At 40.9% G+C, this 24434-nt stretch overlaps 1 protein-coding gene across 4 annotated transcripts in view; it reads left to right on the forward strand.

Annotated features, from left to right (window-relative positions):
* LOC101472406 (plexin-A1) overlaps positions 1-24434 on the forward strand; it is a 314386-nt gene that overhangs the window by 27636 nt on the left and 262316 nt on the right. For 3 of the 4 annotated variants that reach the window (XM_004570017.4, XM_004570018.4, XM_076877989.1), the window contains exon 2: positions 16178-17549. In XM_004570017.4, the coding sequence (XP_004570074.1) occupies positions 16374-17549 (1176 nt within the window). In that variant the 5' untranslated portion in view covers positions 16178-16373. Of the gene's footprint in view, positions 1-6725; positions 6826-16177; positions 17550-24434 lie in introns of those variants that run through there. The other variant, XM_023153954.3, reaches the window with a different exon arrangement.

A 24434-nucleotide genomic window follows, 5' to 3' on the forward strand; every position in this document is an offset into this window, starting at 1 on the left:
GGCTGGGGACCCGGGGGGTTGCACCTCCGGGGAAAAGGACCAATCAGCGACTGATTGTACTCACATGCTTCTGTCTGTGAGCCTTGCTTGTGAAACTGTTTAAGGTGTGGAATTTTTTTTAATAGTGTTTGGTTGTGTTACTGCCCGTGAGGCTAGCTTTATTTTCTACTCGTACGTGAACCTGTTATTTTCTTTCTTCATCTGTAGATAAAACTGTGCCCTGACTGATCTCCCTCATGTGGGTCATTTATGTTACCTCCCATGTCCCCTAGCAGAGCCTGGTCGTAACAGTCGCTGACTGATCTTTAGGCCTGTGTGAGTGAAGACTAAGAAGGAACTTATAGATGGAGACTTATACAATATCAGTAAGCCAAGCAGTGTAATCATGGCAGGACTGTAATCATTTGTTGGCCTTATTTTTGCTCTTAAGTCGTAGTTAGCTGCAGAACAGAAGGGAATTTAGTACCTAACTTAAAGAGACTTGCTTAAAAAAAGGTATAAGCCAGAGGTGCAGTATTGCATGAGGTGAATAAGACAGGTGTTTTGTCTTGGCCTAAACATAAAGAAATACTGTAGTTTGGGTTCCAGATCTGATTATGTGTAAAACCATAAAGCAGAGAGAAAGCCACAATAAAGCGGTGAAATGAAAACTTTCTCTTTAGTCTGCAGGACAGCAGCTGCTGCTGCAGGACATCTCCAAAATCTATCTGCTATTTTTCACAGTTTTATTCATCAGCTTGATTTTCTTTTTAGGAGCATAAAGGACATTCAAAGGGTGGTTAGTGACCTGCCAGAGTGGCTGATGGAGTAGGTAATTATCAAAATTTACCAGTATTTGGCTCATTGCTGCTGTTAATTTTTCAAGTAACTATTCTTCGCAGCCAAAAGGCTTTTATCATGATTATCAGCAGCAGCAGTTATTTTAACCTCTTAGCACCTCTTTAAATGATTGAAACATTCTGACTGTGTTCAGAGCAGCTCCGAAAGCAAAGTGGACGTGCTACTTCAATTGGCCATTACGTTATGATTGAACCCATAGATAGGTTCACTGTCAAGTCACAGCACTCGTTTTCTGTTATTTCCATGAAAATGAGGCTGTTATCGCCTGCATTTGAAGCCTCACGTATAAAATCTTCGCATTGATGATCAACTTATAGATACTGATGTTTGTAAGAGTTTTTAGTGCAGAGCAGTGTGCTCAGACTGCTGTGCCACAATAATGCAGAGCTGACAGATTGGATGGTTGGTGTCCTGGGGTTTTACATATTAAAATATTATTTTTCCAAAACACTTAAGACGTCACTGGAAATTTGGAAAGATTGACCATGTGCTGATACAATAAAGCTGACAAGGTAGAGCTGGAGAAACCACCTCCATCATCTGCAGGGGTATACCAGGGGAACTGTCAGAGAGATGGAATTTAGGCTTACAATAAAAACAGAAGCACCGGCGTGCAAGTTTGACTTCTCTGTAAATTAGCTCGTACACAACGGACAGCTTAATGCATCTCTATGGTCACAGTGAGCGTGCAGCTAAGGTCACAGAGCCTATAAATGATAAAACTGCAGCAGCTTAAAAGAAACAGTGTGCACACTTGGGCAAACAGTATTACATCAGTCACAGAGTTTGGTTTTAGTTCTTCAGCTGCTGGTAATATTGTAGGATTGGTGATGATGCATATTTATCAGACATGTCTCAACAACTTCTGGTTAGATTCTCATTAAGCTTCAGGTGGACATTTGTGGTTGCCAACAATGACATTTCTGGTCTCAACAAGTGCACTGCATGGACAAAGGTTCTGAGCCACTTCTCTGTATGTTTTCGGCCTTTTCAGTCCCATTGTCACAGGTAAATAAAGTCAGGCACCTAGTATTTTAGCTTTCTGACTATAGCATTTATTTCAAAGAACCACTGTGGTTAAGTGTGCAGAGCCTTTAGCATGGTTGTATACTCGCCGTTATGGTTTAAAGAGAGTCTAAAATGCCGATTTTTATGGCAGTGAATCAACTGAAGATATTCAAACAACAGGACAAAGTGACACTTGCTCATGAACCTATCTGCCATCTAACACTGCAGCTCCTCTTAGCTTTGCAGAAGTGAGGGGATGCTTTCAGCACTCTAACATATTACTGGAAACCGAAAACAGAGCTCAGAGGACAGCTAATATGGGATTATTGGATCGGAAACAAAAACAACATTATGTTTAACCCTGTCTGTCACAATAATTCCAGTATTATAAATATATAGTAAGCATGCACTGGTTGAGCAAAATAGGCTAGAAAGACCGCATCTATAATATAACTGTGGTAATAATTGCACCTGTGCTTTGGTGCATTATGTAATTATAGTTAATGGTATCGGAGTATTTACTTTCAAAGTCCTTAAAATGAAAATATACCTTGATAATGATTATTATCATTATTATTAATATTATTCTCAGACTCATACAGAACAGGTGTTGCCACATCAGTGTGTTTAAATTTCTGCCCTGCTAATGACAACTGAACATTTGTACTAACAACCCCAGTTTATTGCATGTGTTATGGCACTGCCGCAACAATAAAACAGGTTTCTATTGCAGTTTGGATATAAAGTCTCTCAACCAGGATGGATGGTGATATCCATCTTGCCTCTAGATATAAAACTACAGTACGCACATACTTTCCCATCTGCCTCCCTATACATAGACCCATTAGCAACTTTGTATAATGTTTTCTTCCTTCTTCGATTTTCTTTATGCCGTTGTTTCTGTAGTCTGTCCTTTATTTCTACATGCATGTACATACACATACACACACTCAAGCGCACTGATTTTCAGAGTTCAAATGAATGGCCCGTGCAGTTTCTTTCTTTTGTTTTCTCTTTCCCCCCCATCTCCATCCTTGATCGCTCTCTCCCGCTCATTTTCTTAAACTGCAAAATTGCTGTTCTGCTGTTGGGAGCCAGCTTCGATTATCTGCGGCAAATTCTCTGATAAAGAACAGTGTTTCTGGGCCTATTCAAGCCCTTAAAGCCCCTCTAAATGGCTTTAGCTGCAGGGTCCCCTCTTTGGAGACTATAAACATACACATACGCACACTCCATGCAGTGATTTCAACACCCATCGTGGGAATAATCCAACTGCAGAGTCATTTTTTTTCTTTTTTTTTCTTTTTTTATTATTAAAGGCTTGTCAGCACATAAAAATACCTGTATCTTGCTCTCTCTGACATTTCTATCCACTCAAGCATCTGTTAATACCCTGCTGCTGGACAGTAGTCTGTGTGCCTGCCGCATGTAGGATGCCAGGTCATGCTAGAATTATTTTCTGTTCACAAGAGAGGAAATGTTGGTGTTTTGTATTAAAGGAGACCGTAATCTTAACACAAAGGACAGGATGTGTCATTTCCTCACAGAAGCCCAGGTTGCTTTAATAGTAGCCTTTAGCTGGATAATCAAGCACAGTAATAACATGGTCACCAAAACCATTTGTTAGTAGTTTTGGCACTGGTGCAAAGTCCTGCTGGAAAAGGAAATCACCTCTTCCAAAAAGGTTGTCCATAGATGGAAGCATGAAGTGACCTAAAATCTCCTGGTAGACGACTGCGTTGACTTTGCACCACCACCAATGCCAGCACATGACAGAGCATCACAGAGTCCAGTTACTTCATATGGACTTCAAACACCTTGGATTCTTGGACCCTGAATCTAAAGCCTTGATTTCCAAATGAAGTGCCAGATTTTCTTTCATTTAAAAAGAGAATTTTAAACCACTGAGAAACAACCCAGTTCTATTTCTTCTTATCCCAGGTATAGCTCTTCTGACTTAAATTTTGATATTAGGAATCTGACCATTTTAGTCCCTTTCCTGAATGCAATTCAATTCAATTCAGTTCAATTCAATTTTATTTATATAGCACCAAATCACAACAAAAGTCGCCTCAAGGTGCTTCATAGATACGGAGAAAAACCCAACAATCATATGACCCCCTATGAGCAAGCACTTTGGCAACAGTGGGAAGAAAAAACTCCCTGGTTCTGCTGGAAGAAACCTCCAGCAGAACCAGGCTCAGGGAGGGGCGGGGCCATCTGCTGCGACCGTTTAGGGCGAGAGAAGGAAGACAGGACAAAAGACATGCTGTGGAAGAGAGACAGAGATTAATAACAGATATGAGTCAATGCAGAGAGGTCTATTAACACATAGTGAGTGAGAAAGGTGACTGGAAAGGAAAAACTCAATGCATCATGGGAATCCCCGGCAGCCTACGTCTATTGCAGCATAACTAAGGGAGGATTCAGGGTCACCTGGTCCAGCCCTAACTATATGCTTTAGCAAAATGGAAAGTCTTAAGCCCAATCTTGAAAGTAGAGATAGTGTCTGTCTCCTGAATCCAAGCTGGAAGCTGGAAGCTAATTATTTAAGACCTTGTATGTGAGCAGCAGGATTTTGAATTCAATTCTGGATTTAACAGGAAGCCAATGAAGGGAAGCCAAAAACAGGAGAAATATGCTCTCTCTTTCTAGTCCCTGTCAGAACTCTTGCTGCAGCATTTTGGATAAGCTGAAGGCTTTTCAGTGAGTTTTTTGGACATCCTGATAATAATGAATTACAGTAGTCCAGCCTGGAAGTAGTTTTTCAGCGTCATTCTGAGACAGGATATTTCTAACTTTAGAGATGTTGCGCAAATGGAAGAAAGCAGTCTTACATATTTGTTTAATATGTGCGTTGAAGGACATATCCTGGTCAAAAATGACTCCAAGGTTCCTCGCAGCGTTACTGGAGGCCAAGGTAATGCCATCCAGAGTAAGAATCTGGTTAGATACCATATTTCTAAGCTTTTCAGGGCCAAGTACAATAACCTCAGTTTTATCTGAATTAAGAAGCAGAAAGTTAGCGGCCATCCAGGTCTTTATGTCTTGAAGACATTCCTGCAGTTTAACTAATTGGTGTGTGTTATCTGGCTTCATAGATAGATAGAGCTGGGTGTCATCTGCATAGCAGTGAAAATGTATGCTATGTCTTCTAATGATGCTGCCTAAGGGAAGCATGTATAATGTAAACAGAATTGGTCCTAGCACTGAACCCTGTGGAACTCCATAATTAACCTCAGTGTGTGAAGAGGACTCGCCATTTACATGTACAAATTGGAGTCTATTAGATAGACTGAAGACACCTGTGTGAGGCAACTCTTCATGCTCTCACACCTGCCTTAAGAGTTTGAAAACAGAAGGCAACAGGACTTCTTTTAGTGACAAAAACCGATTCATCCCAATGACAAAACTCCCAAATGCAAGCTAAACAACATAGTATATGCTGTGCTGTAAAGTAAGGAGTGACCGTATGTCAGCACTGGAGAAACCAAACGGCCATTCCACAAATACATGGCACAACATAGAAGAGCCACCTCGAGCATACAAGACTCAGCTGTACACTTAGACCTAAAGGACAAAGGATTGTAGTGTTCTTATTTTGGACCTAGAAGACAGGTTTTTTTGACAGAGGACTACAAGAGGCCATGGAGTGAATTATGAACTACCTACAATACAGTCTTGATATCTCTTCCTAGGGACTTTAACCTCCATTCACATCTTACTCTAGGTGACCTCAATAGGTCACATGATAGGGTAGGGTCAATCTCACAGTGGTTTTACCTTTAATCCCTGGTGATGGTTATGACCCCTGTTTTTTTTTCTTCAAAATTTGGTTAATGTGTCAACATGATATAGTGGGTCAATGACCCTCAGGACCACCTCCAAAGGGGACAACCCCCATCAGGGGTTAAATACCTGGGACTCTCCACTATTTTGCTTTTAGAACTGAGGAAGCCTCTTGGACGAGGGGCAAAACATCTTCACAAACTTAAAGAAGTCCATTTGCCATCTCTTTTCATGCTTTTACGTCTACCATGACTGGATGAGTAAGAACATACACAGACAAATGACACCAGCCTCAGTCCATCCTTTGTGGAGCTCTCCCAAATTCTTGAATCGAGCATTTGTTGATGATCTCAAAGCTGCGGTCATCCCTGTCCCATCTGTACATTTTCCTGCCACATTTTTAACATGATTCGATATAGCACTCTGCAAACAGCCTGCCTTTTTCAGCAAAGACCTGCGGCATATCCCCTTTTTGGATGGTGTCAGTGATCACCATCTGGGCAAGCGACAAGTCAGCAGTTTTACCTATGTTGTGGTTGTTTGTGATGAAATGGAGTGAGAGATACAGAGTATTCATACTGTTTAAGCAATAACCGTCAAAGTTAACAGAAAAATGGCATTTTCACTTTAAAATGCAGTGAATATAGAATATATGAAAAAATACAAAGAATTTTTCATTGATATTCTAATTATTTGAGATGATTTTTTTAAGCCAAACTAACCCTCAGAGCTGACCTCCAAAAGATTCGGTTGGGTTATCAGGCATGATCCAATAGCCCTGTGTTAATATGTGCTAAATCATCATATTGATGCTCCTCCAGGATCAACATTGCAACTGATAAATGATATCTAAGCATTCAGTTAGCATTAGCCAATAAGTTAGCAAATTTATTAAAAAGTACATTTGGCTAACAGAAACCCTAGCTTAATCATATATTTATTATGTTGTACAAATTAATAAATAAAACAACTGCAATGCTAACGATTTGTTTATTTGTAAACAAAGACATGTTTTTCTATGCTGTGCTATGCAACAATCATCATGAACCAGCATTATTTTCATGTTGCAGGAACAACGCCAACATGGTGGTATCAGCTGTCTTGCTTAACGTCAGAGAAACTGAACTGGACTGAACCTTAACCGCTGGGGCCAAGTATGAGTAATAACTAGAAGAGACAATTTAAAGGGTTTGTAATTTATGCAAAATATTAATAATGCTTAAAAGCCTAGAGGAAGATTTCATCATTTTTTAAAAGACTGTGTAGTTTCTCCTCATTAGCTATGCATTATCTTTGTGATCCAGCCCATGCACATGACCTCAACAACAGAAGCGAGATCTATGAAAAACAAATCAACACAAAAATAACAAAAAAAACCCCCAAACTGCTGTTTTTGTTTGTTTGTACTTGTGTGTAAGTAGTTTGAATTGCTGCTCTGCCTCTACCCTCCACCTTTTTGTTTCAAGGACAGTACTAGAAAACTAGTGCGGGGAAACACTCGCGTACAAACATCAGGTACCAGTTGATGGATCTGAATGTTTTTAACAACAAAGAGGTGTTGACACACTCGTACCTTCCACGGGCAAAAAGTTGCTGTTGACATTTCTGCAAGAATCCATAAAAAAAAAAGAAAACATTGACTTTTCATGTTGTTGTAGTGGAGTAGATTGTAGTGTTTTTGTATTATTTTTTTTTATTGTTTTTTGGGGGATGTGTGACATGACAATCAGAAACTCAACAATGTTTAATAAAACATATTTTACTCTAAATCATTTTAATGGATGAGCTGCATGTCACCAAACAACCATTACGGTTCATTTTTCCCCCTCCGGGCCTGCAGTAATTTTATGGCCAGCTGTAAACTAATGCATTATGTACTTTAATCAAAACAATAGAGCATGTCCTCTCCTTTATCAGGTTACACTAATGTTCAGAAAACAACTGTAAAAAGCATAGGTAACATTTTTCCCCCCCTACTCACAGCTTTATAATAGGTGTTTTAATTTGAGAGGCATGACCCACCTTTCCCCTTGACTGGGAAAACTATCACTGCATTGCTACACTCATCATCACCCACCCCACCGACATGTATAAAATTAATAGTGAGTGCTTCCCTTAATGGGTGTGTGTCTGGCCCAGTGAGAGTAGCAATCCACTCACAAATGACACAGGTTGAAATAAAATTGACACCACAAAAAAATGTAAAGAGGGCTTTTAATATTACTCTGCTTACATACAGCGTTTTTTTTAATCTTTGGTGTTTAAGGTATAACTTTGTGCAAGTTATTGTGGGCAGAATTGATATAAATGTAGCTGAGGTGATTTGCGCGTTTGCTCCTTTTGAACAAAAGTGCGGAACAGTTGTCAGGATTTCATTTTATCTGGAAAAAATCCTTAAACCCTTTCCATTCTGGCGAGCTTGGGGGAGACAGAGCGAGTGTATTGTAGGCGAGACTCAGTCAGATTAAGAATGATTAAGGCTCATCCACTCAGCTCTGCTCGCTGTGGATTCCCACTGCACTTTCTGAAAGAGTGATGGCTGATCTGCACCTGTCAGCTTGAAAAATAAGCGCGTGTGAGCGAGTCTTTGTATCTGTGGGCGTGCAAGCGGGAGTTTGTCTGCCTGTATCTCTGGCTGTGTTTATGCAAGTGTGTGTTTTTCCCCAGGAGATTTACGCCTTCCTGCGTCTGTTTGAGTGTGCCTGTGTGTTTGTGTGTGCTCCCTAAAAAAAAAGTATACTTAGAATGCAACTTTTACCTAAGCTTCTGTTTCCATGTGTGCGTGAACAGCTTTTTATGAATGAAGTCAAATTACTGCGCTGCCTGCTTCATCCTTCTCATCATCTCATTTAGATTGTTAGAATCAAATTTTCTGTGTGTGTGTGTGCGTATGTAATAAACTGTGTTAAACCACAGAGATGTATTTTCTTAATTTTTAATTGATTTCTATATAACTAAAGGATGTTAATGTGTGTGTGCAGTGTGAAGCCACCTCTCTATCGGTTTGCTTTCTTTTGTGTTGTGTGTGTGTGCATGCAGCTGTCTGTGAGGTCAGTGTGTCTGTTGTGGAATGCGGCTGTAAATGAACCACTGTGTCCCCACTGCATGGTGCAGCAGCCCACATGTGCACACACACACACAGAGTCTGACCCACATTCTCTTTATACTCACACAAACACGTCTTTTGGGGGAATTCATGTATGAATCTAGGTTTTGCAGTCCTGGAACAGTTAGATTATCTTATATTAGCCAGTGCCCAGTACCATCCATCCATCCACCCAATTTCTCCGCTTATCCAATTCAGGGTCACAGTGGACCTGTAATAGAGCGAGAGCCGGTGTACACCCTTGGTAGGTCACCAGTCTGTCATATGGCTAACGCATAGAGAACCATTCGTGTTCCCATTCACGACTATGACTAATTTAGAGTCACCATTTCCTCTAACATGTAGGTGTTTGGACTGTTTGAGTCCAGTTTACAAGAAGAGAACCCACAAAAGCACAGGGAGAACATGCAAACTTCACACAGAAAGGTGGATTCGAATCCAGAACTTTCTTGCTGTGAGGCAAATCCAGCAATTTGATTCTGTATTATAATGACAACCAATACAATGCTGGATCTAAATATTTTAGATGTCATGACATATACAGTAGTACTGGTTTTGGCATCATCCATTTGTTTTTTCATACGAAACAAAACACGATATTTATCCGTTTTTTATCCTATGTTTGGTTTCATTTCTGCAATCACAGTTATCATTACTGGCAGATATAGCAGTGGCACGTTGAGAGAAAACAACATTACCAATAAATACTGTTCAGTGAAATACATGGCTAACTCCCTCCCTTCCTACTGGTCTTTCTTTATATCTGTCCATCTGTTGAAAACCAGGAAAGGAGGATGTGAGTCGACTACAGTCTGCAGTATTAGTACTTGTCAATATTACGACTTTTGGAAAATGGATTCCAAATAGAAATCTCCTCACGTTCACAAGTGTGTCCGTCTCCTATCCCTCTTCTCACATCTCCTCCTCTGCTGTCCTTACCTGACCTGTACTGTGACTGTAATTTTGCTACCATCTGTTGCAATAAGCGTGGAGTTTTTTTTTTTTTTTTTTTTTTTTACTTTAAAAGATCCCATCAGATTTTCTAAGCATAGGCTGATTGTGTCTACCTTGACATATCTAAAAGAAAATCAGTTGGTGTGCTCATTTATGATGGCTTACCATTGACTTTTGCATATGACATACCCGTTCACATTGTCAGTACTTTAAGTACTGTCAGGTATTTATTAAGGGGGCTCCCTTATTCACAAGAGGTCACCACAGCAGATGTGTCTACATGTTTGATTTGCCAGAGATTTTATGCCAACTGTCCTTCCTGACACAAACCTCACATTTATCCGGTCTTGGGGCTGAAACTAGGAGTACACAACCGTATGAATCCCTGAGTTTGGCTCTGTGTCTCCTCTTGGAATTAAACCAGGAATCTTCTTTATTAAATACTATCGCTTTGGCATAAAATCTGATTTCACTTCAGAGTGAAATCACTAGCATCTTTTTATTTGCTGCATGGAGCTCGCATTATATTTTATTGTTTAATAATTAATTACATCAAGTCTTAGCAATGCAACTCATTTGGATGAGGCATCTTTCATCATTAATTTCAGCCTCCATATATGAAGTGTAAAATTGACATCAAATGACTTACTTTTTCACAAAAAATGTATATACGAGATTTAAAAAAATACCTTAAACAAGTTCTATTTCTATTGTCCCATACGGGGCAACACCTTAGGATTGCAATGGAAAATTCCCACATTAGCTCTCTTGTGTGTAACCATGGTAAACAGTTTTCTGTTGAGTTTGTGGCCTCAATTTTTTCCAAGTCTCATCCAATCAGAGATGAAAATTAAACCCCCTTGAAAGTCAAAGGGAAACAAAACAGCTGGGTATGTTTTATCCTGTGATTAACAACAGCATGCTGTATTCCACTATTTCTCCTCAGGCCTTCGCTCAAAGTTTCACAAAGGAACTTTACTAAAGAATAGGTGACATTACTGTGGTTACATCATTTATGGGGGAAGGGAACTAGAAAAACTGTGTCCATGGGATAGGAAGTTCTATATTTGACAATACAAACCACCAGACTTATGTAATATTACTGCAGCAATTGTTGTCTTATTCGTCAAATTTAAAGCAGCAGTTGAGATCTGTTAATGTGAATATTAGCATGAGAAACTGTTCAAGAAAAGTCTACTCTTCACTTAGCCCAGACACTGTGGTCTGTGCCCCCCACAAGCCAGAAAAACAGCTCCTCCTGCATCGAAGTGGTTGCCTACTCATGATTTGTGAGTTAGGTTGAACAAAGTCTCTCCTAATTAGGTCCCCTTCAGGTTCTCCAGGTTAAACGTCTTGATTAGCTCCGAACTCTATGAAAGCTAAATTCCAAATAACTTCAGGTGTAAAAGTGAATGAAACTTTTTGGAGTTAGACGTAAACCCCATTTAAACTGTAGCAACCCGATTATGGTGACGTGATTATAAGTTGAAATCCAAACCTCTGGGCTCACGTCCTTTAATCAACAAGGTAATAAATGTAGGTCAAGTTTCCAAGCAGCTCAGTCCAACTCCAATGTTTTCTTTCTCTATGGCTCTTTGTCCAGAAAAAAAGTGTTTAAATTGGAAAAGGTATCTGTATAAATGTTTATACTTTGCCTGAGGTTTTCAAAGTTTCATTATGTATGCCTTGTGTACGTATTGTACAGTTCACATATAAGCTGACGCGTGTGGATGACTGTTTGACAAGTAATTAAGATGGACCAGATGCAGAATACGCTCACACATATACAAACAGACTCGCACGAAGCGAGGCCGGCAGGCATGAATGTGAGCTCCATGCTGAAGAAGTGGTGTGTATAAATTTGCTTAAGTGTTTGGCTTAGGTCTGTGGCTGTGTGTGCAATCGATGTGCCAACAGCAATAAATCAACTCGGGGCAGACCTGAATGCCTCAACAGCTTCATCTGACGTGGCAGGTGGGCTTGGGGATAGCCCTGACACAAAAACGTGCACACGTTTAGAGGTGAAGGCCTTTATCAGATGAGATGCTGATCAGCTTCAAAGAATTAATGATGCGATATATCAGGTGATATATCAAGTGCCATATTTTCCTGATTAGAGGTGGCTTTAAATGATGAACAACAAGAACACCAGATAGTATTTTGCGTCACTTTAGAAGCTTGGGCTTTAGTATGGAGTTGCAAATGCCTTTTGCCAGCAGACTCCAGTGATGCACAGGTAGTGTCGATAAACACTCTGTACAAGTTTGTTGGTCTTAAGCTTTTAATTTCCCCAGGTGTGGATGTCCCAGCAAGTTTACCCCAAGGTCAGACTGTGCAATGCTCAGAGAAAATACAAAAAAGCCCCAGAGCTGCACCTCAGGCTCTACCAACTTCACTTTAGCACATTAAATGTTAAAACTAATTTACTGTACAGCATTACCAGGAGATCTAAAAAGAACACAGTAACATAGCTTAGGTTTGCAACGTTACATGTGAACAAACCACCACTTCTGGAACAATGTCCTTTGATTGGGTGCTACTAAAGTGGAGATGTTTGGCCCTAACGCACTGAACTCTGTTTGGTGAAAACCAAATGCAGCATATCAGCCTAACTGCTTTATTACCTACTAAGCACGGTGGTGGAGGTGTAATGATTTGGGCTTGTTTTCCATCCACAGAATCATGAACTCTTCTGTGCTCCAAATTCAGCCAAATTGGGTCAATGGTAGGGCTGGGCCATATTATACCTTTCACAGTAATACCGGTACAATTTTAAGCAATGATAAGAAAATTAAATATCGCGATAGAATATGGGTAAAACGCGTAGGCGCAGTGTTTGTGTTTTCAAACGCTCATACGCACATGGCGGAAAAAGCATGGCAGCGACGGAGAATGAGAAGGGCGAAAGCAGATTGTTGAATGAAACAGATGAACCAGAATTGGTTTGTGAAAATTGCGCAACTTCAGTGGTGTGGAACTGGTTTGGTTTTCGTCCATCACCAAAACACAATTTTTTGTAGAACATGCCACGTCGTGGCAGAAAGCAGAACCAACAAGTCCTCCCTGTAAGAACAGCTGCTTGTTTAAGTGAAAATAAATTGATGGGTTTTTTGCACTAATAGAGTTGTGGAGTTGTAAAGTATTTTGTCTCGTGCCAGTTATATCTTTATCGCAAATTTTCAAATATGTATCATGATAAATATTTTGGGTCATATTGCCCTACCCTAGCCAACAGGACAATGGTTCTAAGCACATCAGCAAATCTACAACATAATGGCTAAAAAAGAAAAGAAACATGGTGCTGCAATGGCTAGGTCAAAGTTCAGACCTCAACCTGACGGAAATGCTGGCAAACATTTCAGTCAGACATGTAAACAGACATGTGCAGCTTAAATCTATAAAATAAGTGCAAAAATCGAAATTGTAAAATTTGTGAAAAATAAACATTCACAAAATACAATAGCCATATAAAAGAGTGACAGAGACATGAATTGGGAGGCAACAAAGGAAGAAAAATTGGTTTCACATCAGTTTACTCTGTCGCATTTTTCTTTTATCATTTGTGAATCCATATTCATATTTCTAGCAAACTTACCTCTTAATAACTGCTATTTTCTTCTTTTGATCTAATTCCAACATAAAAGAAAATACTTTCAAATCACTACCTTGTGTTTTTCAGTTCATGCGTTCCTCTTTCCTCTCATCTTTTTGTCCCAGTTTAGTCAAACAGCGCCTGTAATCATCAGCACTCAGCTCCGCTGGCTATTGAAGCAATACGGCCACAGAGTTCACATGTGCTGTGTGGTTTTCACTTATTAATAGAATGTGTAAAGTACATCAGAGAAGGTGAGACAAAAATGTTCAACAATAACCGCACATTCTTATGTTGTCATTTAGTATAGCATGCAAGTCTTCTCCTTTCTCTTAAAGTGTTTGTGTATTATGATAAAGTGCACGCGCGGTGCCTGACTGCATGTGGGAAGGTTCGTTTTATGTCACTTAAGTTTACATGTGTGAGGGTATGCGGCACGATGAAGTCAATGAGGTCTGTGATAGGGTTTAGAAATGCTTTTGACCGCGTACTGTATGTGTGTGTTATATGTTCACATTTTTTTTATGTGTCCAGGATGCTAACAGTGGGTTTATTGTCCTGATGGGACAGGCAACAGCATCGTCATCTGGGCCACTGTAATCATGGCTGGGCAGGAGATGAAAGACACTATTGACAAGAAGTGTCTGAGAGAAGAGAGAGAGAGGGAGAGGAATGTAATGAAAGGGAGAAATAAGGAACAGCGGCAGAAACAGGAGACGAGAATAGTTTGCTGTCCAAACTCCATTATGAAACAAGCCTTCGCTTTGTTCTCTGCATGAACTAATGAAAAGAAAATTGAACAGTACTGTATGTGGTTAGCCTTTGAACCGCTATTTTGTTTTTGTGCTGGTTAGTCTGACAGACATTGCATATCCATATCCATACCCCTCATTGGTTTGAGGGCTACAGTTATAATGCTCCAAGCTTGGGATCTAAACTGGCCTCATCTTGGGTTTTCTCTGACATTGCTTGGAGGGGTTGTGCTCAGTTACCTGCTAATGCTAGCATTAGCTAGCTAGTGTGGTTAGCAAAGCAACCGTGTGATTCACTGTGATTTTAATAAGATAGCTAGCAAAAAAGTAGTAATAAAAATAATGGATGTGTTGTGAAATACACGCGACTCAAATTTCAACTTATTAAGTTGACCTTAAAGAACTTTCTTGGATGTAAGGCAAATTTTAATGGTTTGTTAGCATGACCCCATGACCGCCACAAAGTTTTATCAGAACTCAAAACATTTTGAGCTACCTTGATCAATTTTAAACTGATCAATTACATTAAAATTTAATCTCCTACAATTTGAATGAATAGGGAAAATATCTATAGAGACCAAATTGATTTTTCTAGCAGGCTGAAACCATGTTGGGGTTTGCTTTGAAGTTGTTTTGTTTGTTTGTTTTTGGTAGAACGTTTAAACTTCTCCTTTTGGAACAAACCTCAGTTGACCAGTTGAAGAACTTCGCAATTTTTTTTAAAACTTCTGCTGTTGTTTCATTTTGCAGTTTGCTTGTACTTTGTGCGGCCATGAATTGTCACTTTTCCTATCACTTCTGTGCTTTTTGCAGGGTTTTGATATGTCACTTATATTTTGTATGAGCACAGTGTTGCTGGGGCAACATGGATTTTTTTTACAGCATCCCGTTTGACCACTATGACAAAACTGGCAGTAAGCTGACTCTGCAGTGCCGTCAAGCACTACAAGCGTATCCCTTCTTGAACTGCACCAATCATTTCCAGTGACGTTACACAGAGAGGAAGAGGAAAGCTCTAAAATAGTGGCTTCAGGGTTTGTTAACTTGTAGACATGGATACTTTTTTGCCCAAATAAAAGGCTTTTTATTCACATAGCAAAAAGAGGTTGCCTATAGCCAAATGAATTAGCGCTTATATGCCAAAATCTTTTTGGTTAGAAAAATGCTTCATCTTCAAATCAACCAAGTCAATTTCACCTTCATGAAATTGACTTGGTTGATGTGGTGCAGCTTGCAGGCGCGCCCTGTCCAGGATGTGCTGTGTCTCTGGCCCTGTCCAGTGTCACCTTGGTAGGCTCCAGTGCAAAGTGCATTTTGGGATAATCTCAAGCTTCCCATGACCCTAAACCATAAAAGTGAATATAAAATGAAAGTAATGGAATATAGATGAATGGTCCATCCGCTTTTCTCTTTCCTTACTATTTTCCCTAGTTTTCATTTATAGCAATCTTTCCAGTCATCTCCACTTCCACTGGTATGAAGCCAAATAGCTTTCACTTCTCTCCCTCTCATCGTCTCTTCTGCTTTATCTGCTTTGACCAGTTCCTCCCTCCGCCTTTTTTCAGAAGGCAGGCTGCCTGTATTTCTCTGCTCTGTTTCCCTGTAGTAAATATACTTTAGGACTCTCATGCAGCTCTGCTTGTAATTTATGGGTGTTTACCTGCTATCACACATCAGTGGTTGGCCCTGGGTATGTGTGTGTTTTAGTTTAGGTTTTTTTGTATACGTATAGCAAGCTACCTCTTCTATATGTCTGCTTATGAGCACATCTACAGGTTTTGAGGTGTTTGTGTATTTATGTGTGAAAGTGCACCCTGTCCGCTGAATCCTTTAATACCTCCAGACAATCAATAAGCAGAAGAGCAATGCTCAGCCCCTGTCTTCTTTTAAAAGATGCACTCCACCGAGTGGTGCGAGCCAAGAGTCGAGAAGTCAATAAAACAAAGCCGATAGTGCCCTCATTTGTATTTTTTCTTTTTTTGGTTTCTGCTTTCAGCATCTGGTCCTCAGAGTCTGAGTCAGAGTAATATTTAGTGGCTTGTCATTTTGATGTATTCAAATGAATAATTGTTGGCAGTTCTCTGGAAGTGTACAACTATATATTGACAGTTTTCGTTGTTTTTCCTTTTTTTGCAGGGCTGGTGGCAGACAAAGCTGAGGATCAGGGGATGAGGTTATAGAAACGACAGCAGAGACAGGAGGAATAAAGGACGAGGGAAGCCAGTTGCTCGGAAACTCCTCTTTTGCATCTTTTGCACCCCGCGCTCCTCTAAGGCGTTGACTGACCCTGTAAAGGATTACACATTCACACCCCCCTCCCCTCTTCACCACCATGTCTTCCCACCTTAACCCTCCCCTTCTCATCCTCCCCATCCTCTTCCTTGTACTTCCTCTCTCCATCGCTTCTACCTCTACTACTCCTTCCGCATCCCCCTTTCTCTCCTTCTCCCCTCCTGAAGGAGGCCTGACACATTTGGTGGTCAACAACAAAACCGGCGAGGTCTACTTGGGTGCCGTCAACTGGATCTATAAGCTCTCCAGCAACCTCACCAAGCTACGAAGCCACGTCACCGGCCCTGTCACAGACAACCCTCGCTGTTACCCTCCACCTGGTGTACAGTCCTGCCCCCACGAGCTGGTGCAGACCTCTAATGTCAATAAACTCCTTCTGCTCGATGCTGCCCACAACCGCTTGATTGCATGTGGAAGTACTTCCCAGGGAATATGCCAGTTCCTGCGTCTGGATGATTTGTTCAAGCTGGGCGAACCCCACCATCGCAAAGAGCATTATCTATCCAGTGTGGCTGAGGCGGGCACCATGTCGGGCGTCGTGATTTCCCCGGATATTTTTGGAGGCGGAGGGAAGCTCTTTGTCGGCACTCCTATCGATGGCAAGTCTGAGTACTTCCCCACGCTGTCTAGCCGCAAGCTGATGTCCAACGAGGAAAACGCTGACATGTTCAGCTTCGTGTACCAGGATGAGTTTGTCTCTTCCCAGCTCAAGATTCCCTCAGACACGCTCTCAAAGTTCCCCGCGTTCGACATTTACTACATCTATGGCTTCAACAGCGAGCAGTTTGTGTACTACCTCACCTTACAGCTCGACACCCAGCTCACTTCCCCAGATGCGGCCAGCGAGCAGTTCTTCACCTCTAAGATCGTCCGCCTGTGTGTTGACGATCCCAAGTTCTACTCCTACGTTGAGTTCCCTATTGGCTGCACCAAGGACGGAGTGGAGTACCGCCTGGTTCAGGATGCTTATTTAGCCCGGCCGGGGAGCCGGTTGGCACGTTCGCTTGGTATTCAGGAGCACGAGGAGGTTCTATTTACTGTGTTTGCGCAGGGTCAGAAGAACAGAGCCAAGCCGCCGAAGGAGTCAGCTTTGTGCCTGTTCACAATGAGGCAGATAAAGGAGAAGATTAAAGAGAGGATTCAGTCGTGCTACAGAGGAGAGGGGAAACTCTCCCTGCCCTGGCTGCTCAACAAGGAGCTGGCCTGCATCAACTCGGTGAGTGTTTGAGACAGTAACTCCCAGAAGTGTTTTCTTTCCTTGTGATCATCCGTACCTGTGTGGATTGTTTCCTCCTATGATTGTGCAACCTTGAATTTAGCATTTTTTAACCCCGGAAAAGGAAAAATTATGTCTTTTTTATTGTTTTTGTGAAGCTTGGTTACAGCTTTTATTTGTTGATAGCCTTTCATTACCTCGCACCTTTCCCAAAGCACTGAAGTGATCACAGATTCAGGTTGTGCCAATACCAGCCGTGTCTGAGAAGGTTCTGTCCAGTCATTGAAGCAATTTTAATAGATTAATTAGAGGTTTTTCATCATCAACACATGATCATAGTGAGGCATCTACTTGGAAAAGTTGGTAGAGCCAACAACCTGAAAACACACCTTTAGTGGGCGTGAGAGAGGTAGGCAGTGAGGTAAACCACTGTAAGCCATGTGAGTAAATAGAGTCTTTAACTTAACAACTCATTATGCATCTATAGTTATTATAAGTGCTTTTGGATTCTTGTTATCGTAGTATTTAAAGTCTCAGTATCATGTCAAAGGGGCCAGGTTACTGCTTTTCCAGAAAAAGGGAGATCCATACTCCTCTCCTCTTCTTAGTGAGAACCAGATATCTACTTAGTGGGTAAAAAAAGAATGTCAGCATATCCTCAGACATGGCAAAGTGATGTTTTCCATTTTGGTTAGGGCAATCAAAGTGTAGGCGCAATTCCACATTTTGTGCCACATGGAATAAATGTTATTATAAGAACAGCATTTTAACATAGTGGGAGAATGTGTTTACATGATCTTTTTAAGAAAGAAGCTGTTTGTTCTAAAGCAGAACATCCAGTCTACCTGCAGCACAGTAGCCAAACTTCCATAAAGTGTCTAATGATCCATGTGAAGGTACCAGATGTGGAACTAAAATACCTAAATTAGAATAAATTGACTTCTGGTTGTCAAGTGCCGAGAGAAGTACCAACACGGGCATGAGCTAGAGGGATCAAAACTTTCATGCATCCCAAATTAGTTTTTAATTTTGTTAAAATGTCCCCATATTTCTTTAGTCTGAGCACACAACAGCTGTCTTGCTGAGATTTTGTGTTGTTGTTTTTTTCTAATAATTTCATCTACAGGTAGTGGATGGCTTGTCTTTGCTCATACTCATAGATGAGCTGGCCTAAGGGTGTCTTAGAGACACAAGTGTGTGTGTGTAAGTGTGTGTGTGCTTCACCTGCTCCTGTCACCCACATGTCACACACACTCACAGCCCAGTATCCTCATGAATAATTCACCTGGTCTCACCTTCTGTTATTTAGTCGGTGCTCCATAACACCCTGCCATAAATCTCTGAACTACTCTCCACCTCTCTGTCTCCATTTCCTCTTCCCCTCTCTGCTATTCCATCTTCTCTTTCGCTCCTACGTCTTTACTCTAGTCCCATCATTAGCATAAGGGCTTCTTTCATTTGCTAACCCCGCTCTCCCTCTGCTTCTTCTTTTATCTTCTTCTTTCTTATTCTGCTCCGCAACTCTTCTTCTTGACCTTTTTTCTTTGTCTTTAATTTTTGACCTGTAACCCCCCCCACTTTCCCCTTTTTTTTTTGCAATCTTGTTTCTTTTGGTTGCCTTTAGCTTCTTCTGTCTCATTCCCCTTTTTCTCAAGCCTTTGCTCTTTCACCATCTCTTTCTGCCCTCTCCTTGACTTTCCTCTGAGTGATGAGGTATAGAGTGACTTAGTGTGTAAAGCCAGAGTCTGGATGTGATCTGAAAATACAATGCGGATAGAACAGACGATGCAGCGATAAAGGGGAGGAGAGTGATGAAGAATGACAGAAAGTCGGAGTGGTGGGTTTTATGGAAGGTGGGGGCATGGACTGCTAGGAAGGAAGACAAAAAAGGAGGTAGCAAAGACAGAAGAGAAGGTGTGAAGAAAAGTGTGACCGAAGCCTGGTCGTAGAGGACAGGAATTAATTAAAAAATGTTAGAGATAAAGGAAGGCAGAAGACGTAGAAAGCTAACTAGCAGATCTTTTTAGCTACACTAGCAGCTCTAGATGTGTCAGTCAGTCAGTCCAATTATGGAAAAACTGCTGGATGCATTGCCAAAAAATGTGCAAACATTTGTGGTCATTCAAGAATATAGTCTTCAGTGATCCTCTGATCTTACTGTAAGCAGATAAAATAAATAAATAAATATATTCATTTAGAATTGGAAGAAAACCTTCATAAACGCCCTGTTGAATTCTTATTCAGTCCCATATTCAGATTAACGCAGACTGCATTCCCATCAGCCCTATCTGTAATTTTTGGGAAAGGTTAATTAGCAGGTATTAGCTAAACATGTTATTCTGCGACTGTTGACATAGTGCACATTATAGGTGGCAATCATTAGCACTGCAAAACTGTTGGCAGTCCCATAAGTATTTTCTGTGCTTTTTGAGAATGGCTAATTAATAAGTGTAAGCTTGCTAAACATGTTAAACTGTAATTGCTAACGTGGTCAATTACAAGCATTACTTTTGCAGCATTGTTACAGTAAACATGTAAGCCTGCTGTATTGAGCATTCAGTTGTTGACAGAGGCAGCTGATTAATGTGCCACTTTGCACCCAGAGAAGAAAGGTTACTTAAATATGCTGCACAATGTTAAATTAATGTGTTGATTCTAATAATATTATTAGCAATTTTAGCATTGCACTACCATATTGTGCTTTATTTATGCTAGTACATGTCTGTTTGAGCTGTTGACCATTAAACGAAAATGAGGTCCACAAATGCTAAGAATGGTTCATTTCAGCCATTTCTTGGTGGTTGCTTAACTACTTGGTGACGTTATAAGATACGATGTGTAAGTCAGCTTTTGTAGCGATACATTAGATGTTATTATCATGAAATAAAGATGGGTAGACTGTTTTTATATGGTGCTACAAGGGATACATGCTTCAAACAGCCAATTTTAGCCAGTTAATATCTGACTATAATAAAAACATAAACTAGACCTGCAGAAATTTGGGTTTGTGCAGCCACGTTTCTGCATTATTATGTTTTTTGGTCTAGACCCTCGCACTCATGTTGGGTAAAATGTACACGCTTGTGATATGAAAGAATTTCCCTTTACTTGAGCACAATACAGATTTTCAAATATCCCTGTTATGTTGAGCATGTTATAATTGCTCATTGACTTTTCTTCTTTAAAGTGTCACAGCTTGATGCAAGACTGAAACAACATCTCTGTCACAAGCCCGCTGGTGGTGTGCAAGCTGTGCACCTATACAGTAAACTCACAAGTGGTGTGCAAACTGCGCACCTATACAGTAAACTCACAAGGCCATTGTGAATTTACTGTATAGGTATGCAGGCAATTATGCTAATGAGCATGCAGTTACACGATCGTCCTTTATGGCCATCTGTCGTTCTCCCCGCTATCGATCAAGGTTGTGTTGGTGGAGCTCGCTCTGGGATAGCGCTGTGAGAAATTCATCATCTTGTACAGGCATGTGCATAGTTTCCTGATGGGAGCGGTGACAGCTCGTTGCTTTTGCGTGAGTGTCATGTGGAAACTATCAGCACAGGCTCATTTGAAGAGACAAGGTCAGGTTATTCGAACAGTAATCTCTACCTGAACTCTATCAAAGTTAATCACTTTGTCTGACGCGAAATCTTTCTATTAAGCACTTTTTGGGTTATTGTAACAAAAAAACAAAAAACAAAAAACAAAAAAACAGGTCACAGTTTTATATGTGCCCAACCTCACACTCTAAAACTTCCAAATTTCCTCTGGCAGCTTAGGTGGTGTAATATAAAAGTTTGGGTAATCATCGGTATGATGTTTGTTTTTCAGAGTCTGTATGATGTAATTTATCCAGTGAGTTGAGAGATTTGAGACTTCCATTAAAGCACAGAGTATAGTGTGCACAGGTAGATCATGAAATCTTTAAGCTAAGAGAGCAACAGGACCAACTGGAGGGAATTTCTGTCCTGTGTTTGTACTCAAACGTCCTGCCACATTTCAGAGAGATTTGTTTGCTCAGTTTGCTTGCCTGCTTGCCCGGGGGTCAGTAACGGTAGAATGAACATATAGTATCAGGGAACATAGTTAGGAAAACAGTGATAGGGAAAGGGAGAGATAAACACAACAATGGAGAGACAGATGGACAAAGGTTTCTTAACTCTGCCCAGAACAGTAACAGTGAATGTTATCCCAATTCTTACAATTGCTTAGAAATGATATAAAAAGAGACTTCGTAGTAGTTTCCTTTTCCCCTAATGCGGGCCGATCATCCTTCAGTGGTTACAGTGTGAACGAGAACTTGAAGCAGGGAAATGTGATGTGAGGAAATAAAACAGGTGTCAGGTGATGCTCACAGGCTGTCAGCAAAGGTGAAAAACTGTACAATCAATGTTGACCTCTCTGAATAAGCTGGACTCTGTCGTGGTCCGCTGTGACAGACCGTGCGGTGGTGTGAGTGGTGGACCCAGGTGCGAACACAAGTGAGCAGACGGGAGTGAACTTTAAACAAAAGCGAGCCTTTTATTGTGGCTGGTAACGCAAGAGAAACAAACAAGAATAAGGGCAGCACGAAAGCAATAACTACACAGAAACCTAAACTGGGAATGAACTAAGGTAAGGCTATGACTTAGAATGCAACAGACCGGGCATGGAAACATGGAGGGTGGGAACACAGACGACGCGACACAGACTGTAAAAAACACAGAGACTAAATACACATGAGGGATGATCAGGGGAAGTGGCCACACATGGGAACACAGCTGACACACATGAACTTAACGACAGGACAGGAGGAGTGAGCTGAATACACAGACAGTGAATGCAGGCCTTCAAAGTAAAACAGGAAACATGAGACATGAACCGGGGAGACGTAGTACAGGGGGAGGTGACATAACTGACAGCATGAACTTGACAGTACAAGACACACAGACATAACCACACGAAGGGCAAGGGAGACGTAATGCAAGGGTAACATAATTACAAAAAGGACTGGACTACCTTAAAGAACCTAAGCAAACAATAAACATCAAAATAGGTTAAGCATAACACACTGGGTCACACGACCCAGGACCATGACAGACTCAAAATGTTTACTCCCATTCATTTGAAGCTACAGTGCGTATACCTTTCCTCTTTGCCTTGTAGGTGTGATGACATTAAAATGAGGTCAGAATAGAAGTACAAAAGGGCTTAACACACCCACATTTATCAGCATGTAGTTGATGCCGGTCTCTTTGTTGGCAGATCTATTTTTACTCTTCTTCTTGGACGATCAGCTGGCCAATTCCAAAGACAGATTTACAGCAGCGCCAAACTCTTTCGGTTTTTATGATGATTCCTTTAACTGGACTCTATGGCATGTTCACTTACTTGGAAGTGTCCTTCTATCACTGCGCTGACCTGAGCTTTTCAATCACTGTTTTTTAGCTGAGTTTGTGCTCCTTTGTCCTCATGGTGTCGATTTTTAAACCAGACTGGCTCACTAAAAGTCGAACCTTTCAGATAGCATCGGTATATTTATGTTACAATCAGCTAAAACCCCCTTGACTACACACCATCCACTATTTAAATAATTATGTGGCTTCCAAAAGCTGCTGGCAGTAGCAGTGATGATTTTGGCATGTCCTTTAAAAGGGTGTCATCCAAACATGTGTTTTAAAGGGCCATTTAGAACTTTTTCTCTTTCTATGAAATTAATATTTTTCAATAAAAATATTTTTATGTTCTATGGCTAATGCTGTATTCACCCAGTTTTTTTTAAAGGGGACCTACTGTGATTTTCTGTTATACTTTGACTTTTAATAAGAGTTTCAAATAATGAGATCAGCTTATGTGCAAGTAATCCCTATACGCTGAAAGGTCAGGCTTCCATTGATCCATTGGGCTACCATTGGATCTGTACGTTAGTGAGAATGGATAATTATGATAAGGTCAACTCCAATCAGAACATTGCTTAAATGTAAAAGGAAGGGAATTCAGATGACTGTTTTCAGAGAGCAGGTCGAGCACGGCCTGGTATAAGAAATGCATAAAAATTATTTTAAACTTTAAATCATGCAACATTATAAGACTAAAAAGATTTGATTTGTGTGGGTCATCTTCTCCCATAGCTCTACACCAGATTAGGTGTGTCTGGGATTGCAGGTCTCTCCCCGTGCATCGTGATGTCCGCTTATTATCAGGAAGAGGCCAGCGTTGGTCCTGCGGGAGTTAAACTGAGTGGTGGGTGACCTTCTCTGGCTGTGGGCTGGAGTCCAGCTCCACAGCTCTGCGAGCAGCCCGACCCAGCAACACTACAGCCTTAGCATGACTAATGAGACTGATTCAGGCAGAGAATGGGAGAGATACTATCCTCTGTGTGTATGTATGTGTGTGTGTTTAAGGCTCACTTTATCTCCATTTTTTCTGCCTCTTCCCCACTTTGTATACTTCTCATATGTGTGTGTGTGTGCCCACCTCTTATCCTGGCCTCCAAAGAAGCAGGACAAAACAACGGTGAAAACAAACAGAGGAAAATGGCCTGATAATAAGAGCGTGCAAGTGTTCGTGCATGTGAGTCCGCACTGTTTGCACAAAACAAGGTGGACGTCAGTGGGAAAATTGCCTGCAGAGAGCAAGAAGACTCCTCTATTGTTACTGCTCCCTCTCTCTGACTGACTCTGCCTCTATCTTTTCTCCCTCTCTTGCTTGCTCTGTCTCTATTTTTCTGTGAGCATAATAGTGTTTATTAATATTTATCAGTGTTGATCACTGCTGGCCAGGATTATAGTCTATTTCTGTGGCATTTTGTATTCTGTCTTCCAGGCGACTGGTGACTAAGTGCGTGCATATGTATTTGTGTCCATTCACGACTTCATTCTTTCCTGATCTTGCCATTGTGTCTTT

Source organism: Maylandia zebra, linkage group LG20 (assembly GCF_041146795.1).
Source record: "Maylandia zebra isolate NMK-2024a linkage group LG20, Mzebra_GT3a, whole genome shotgun sequence".
NCBI lineage: Eukaryota > Metazoa > Chordata > Actinopteri > Cichliformes > Cichlidae > Maylandia > Maylandia zebra.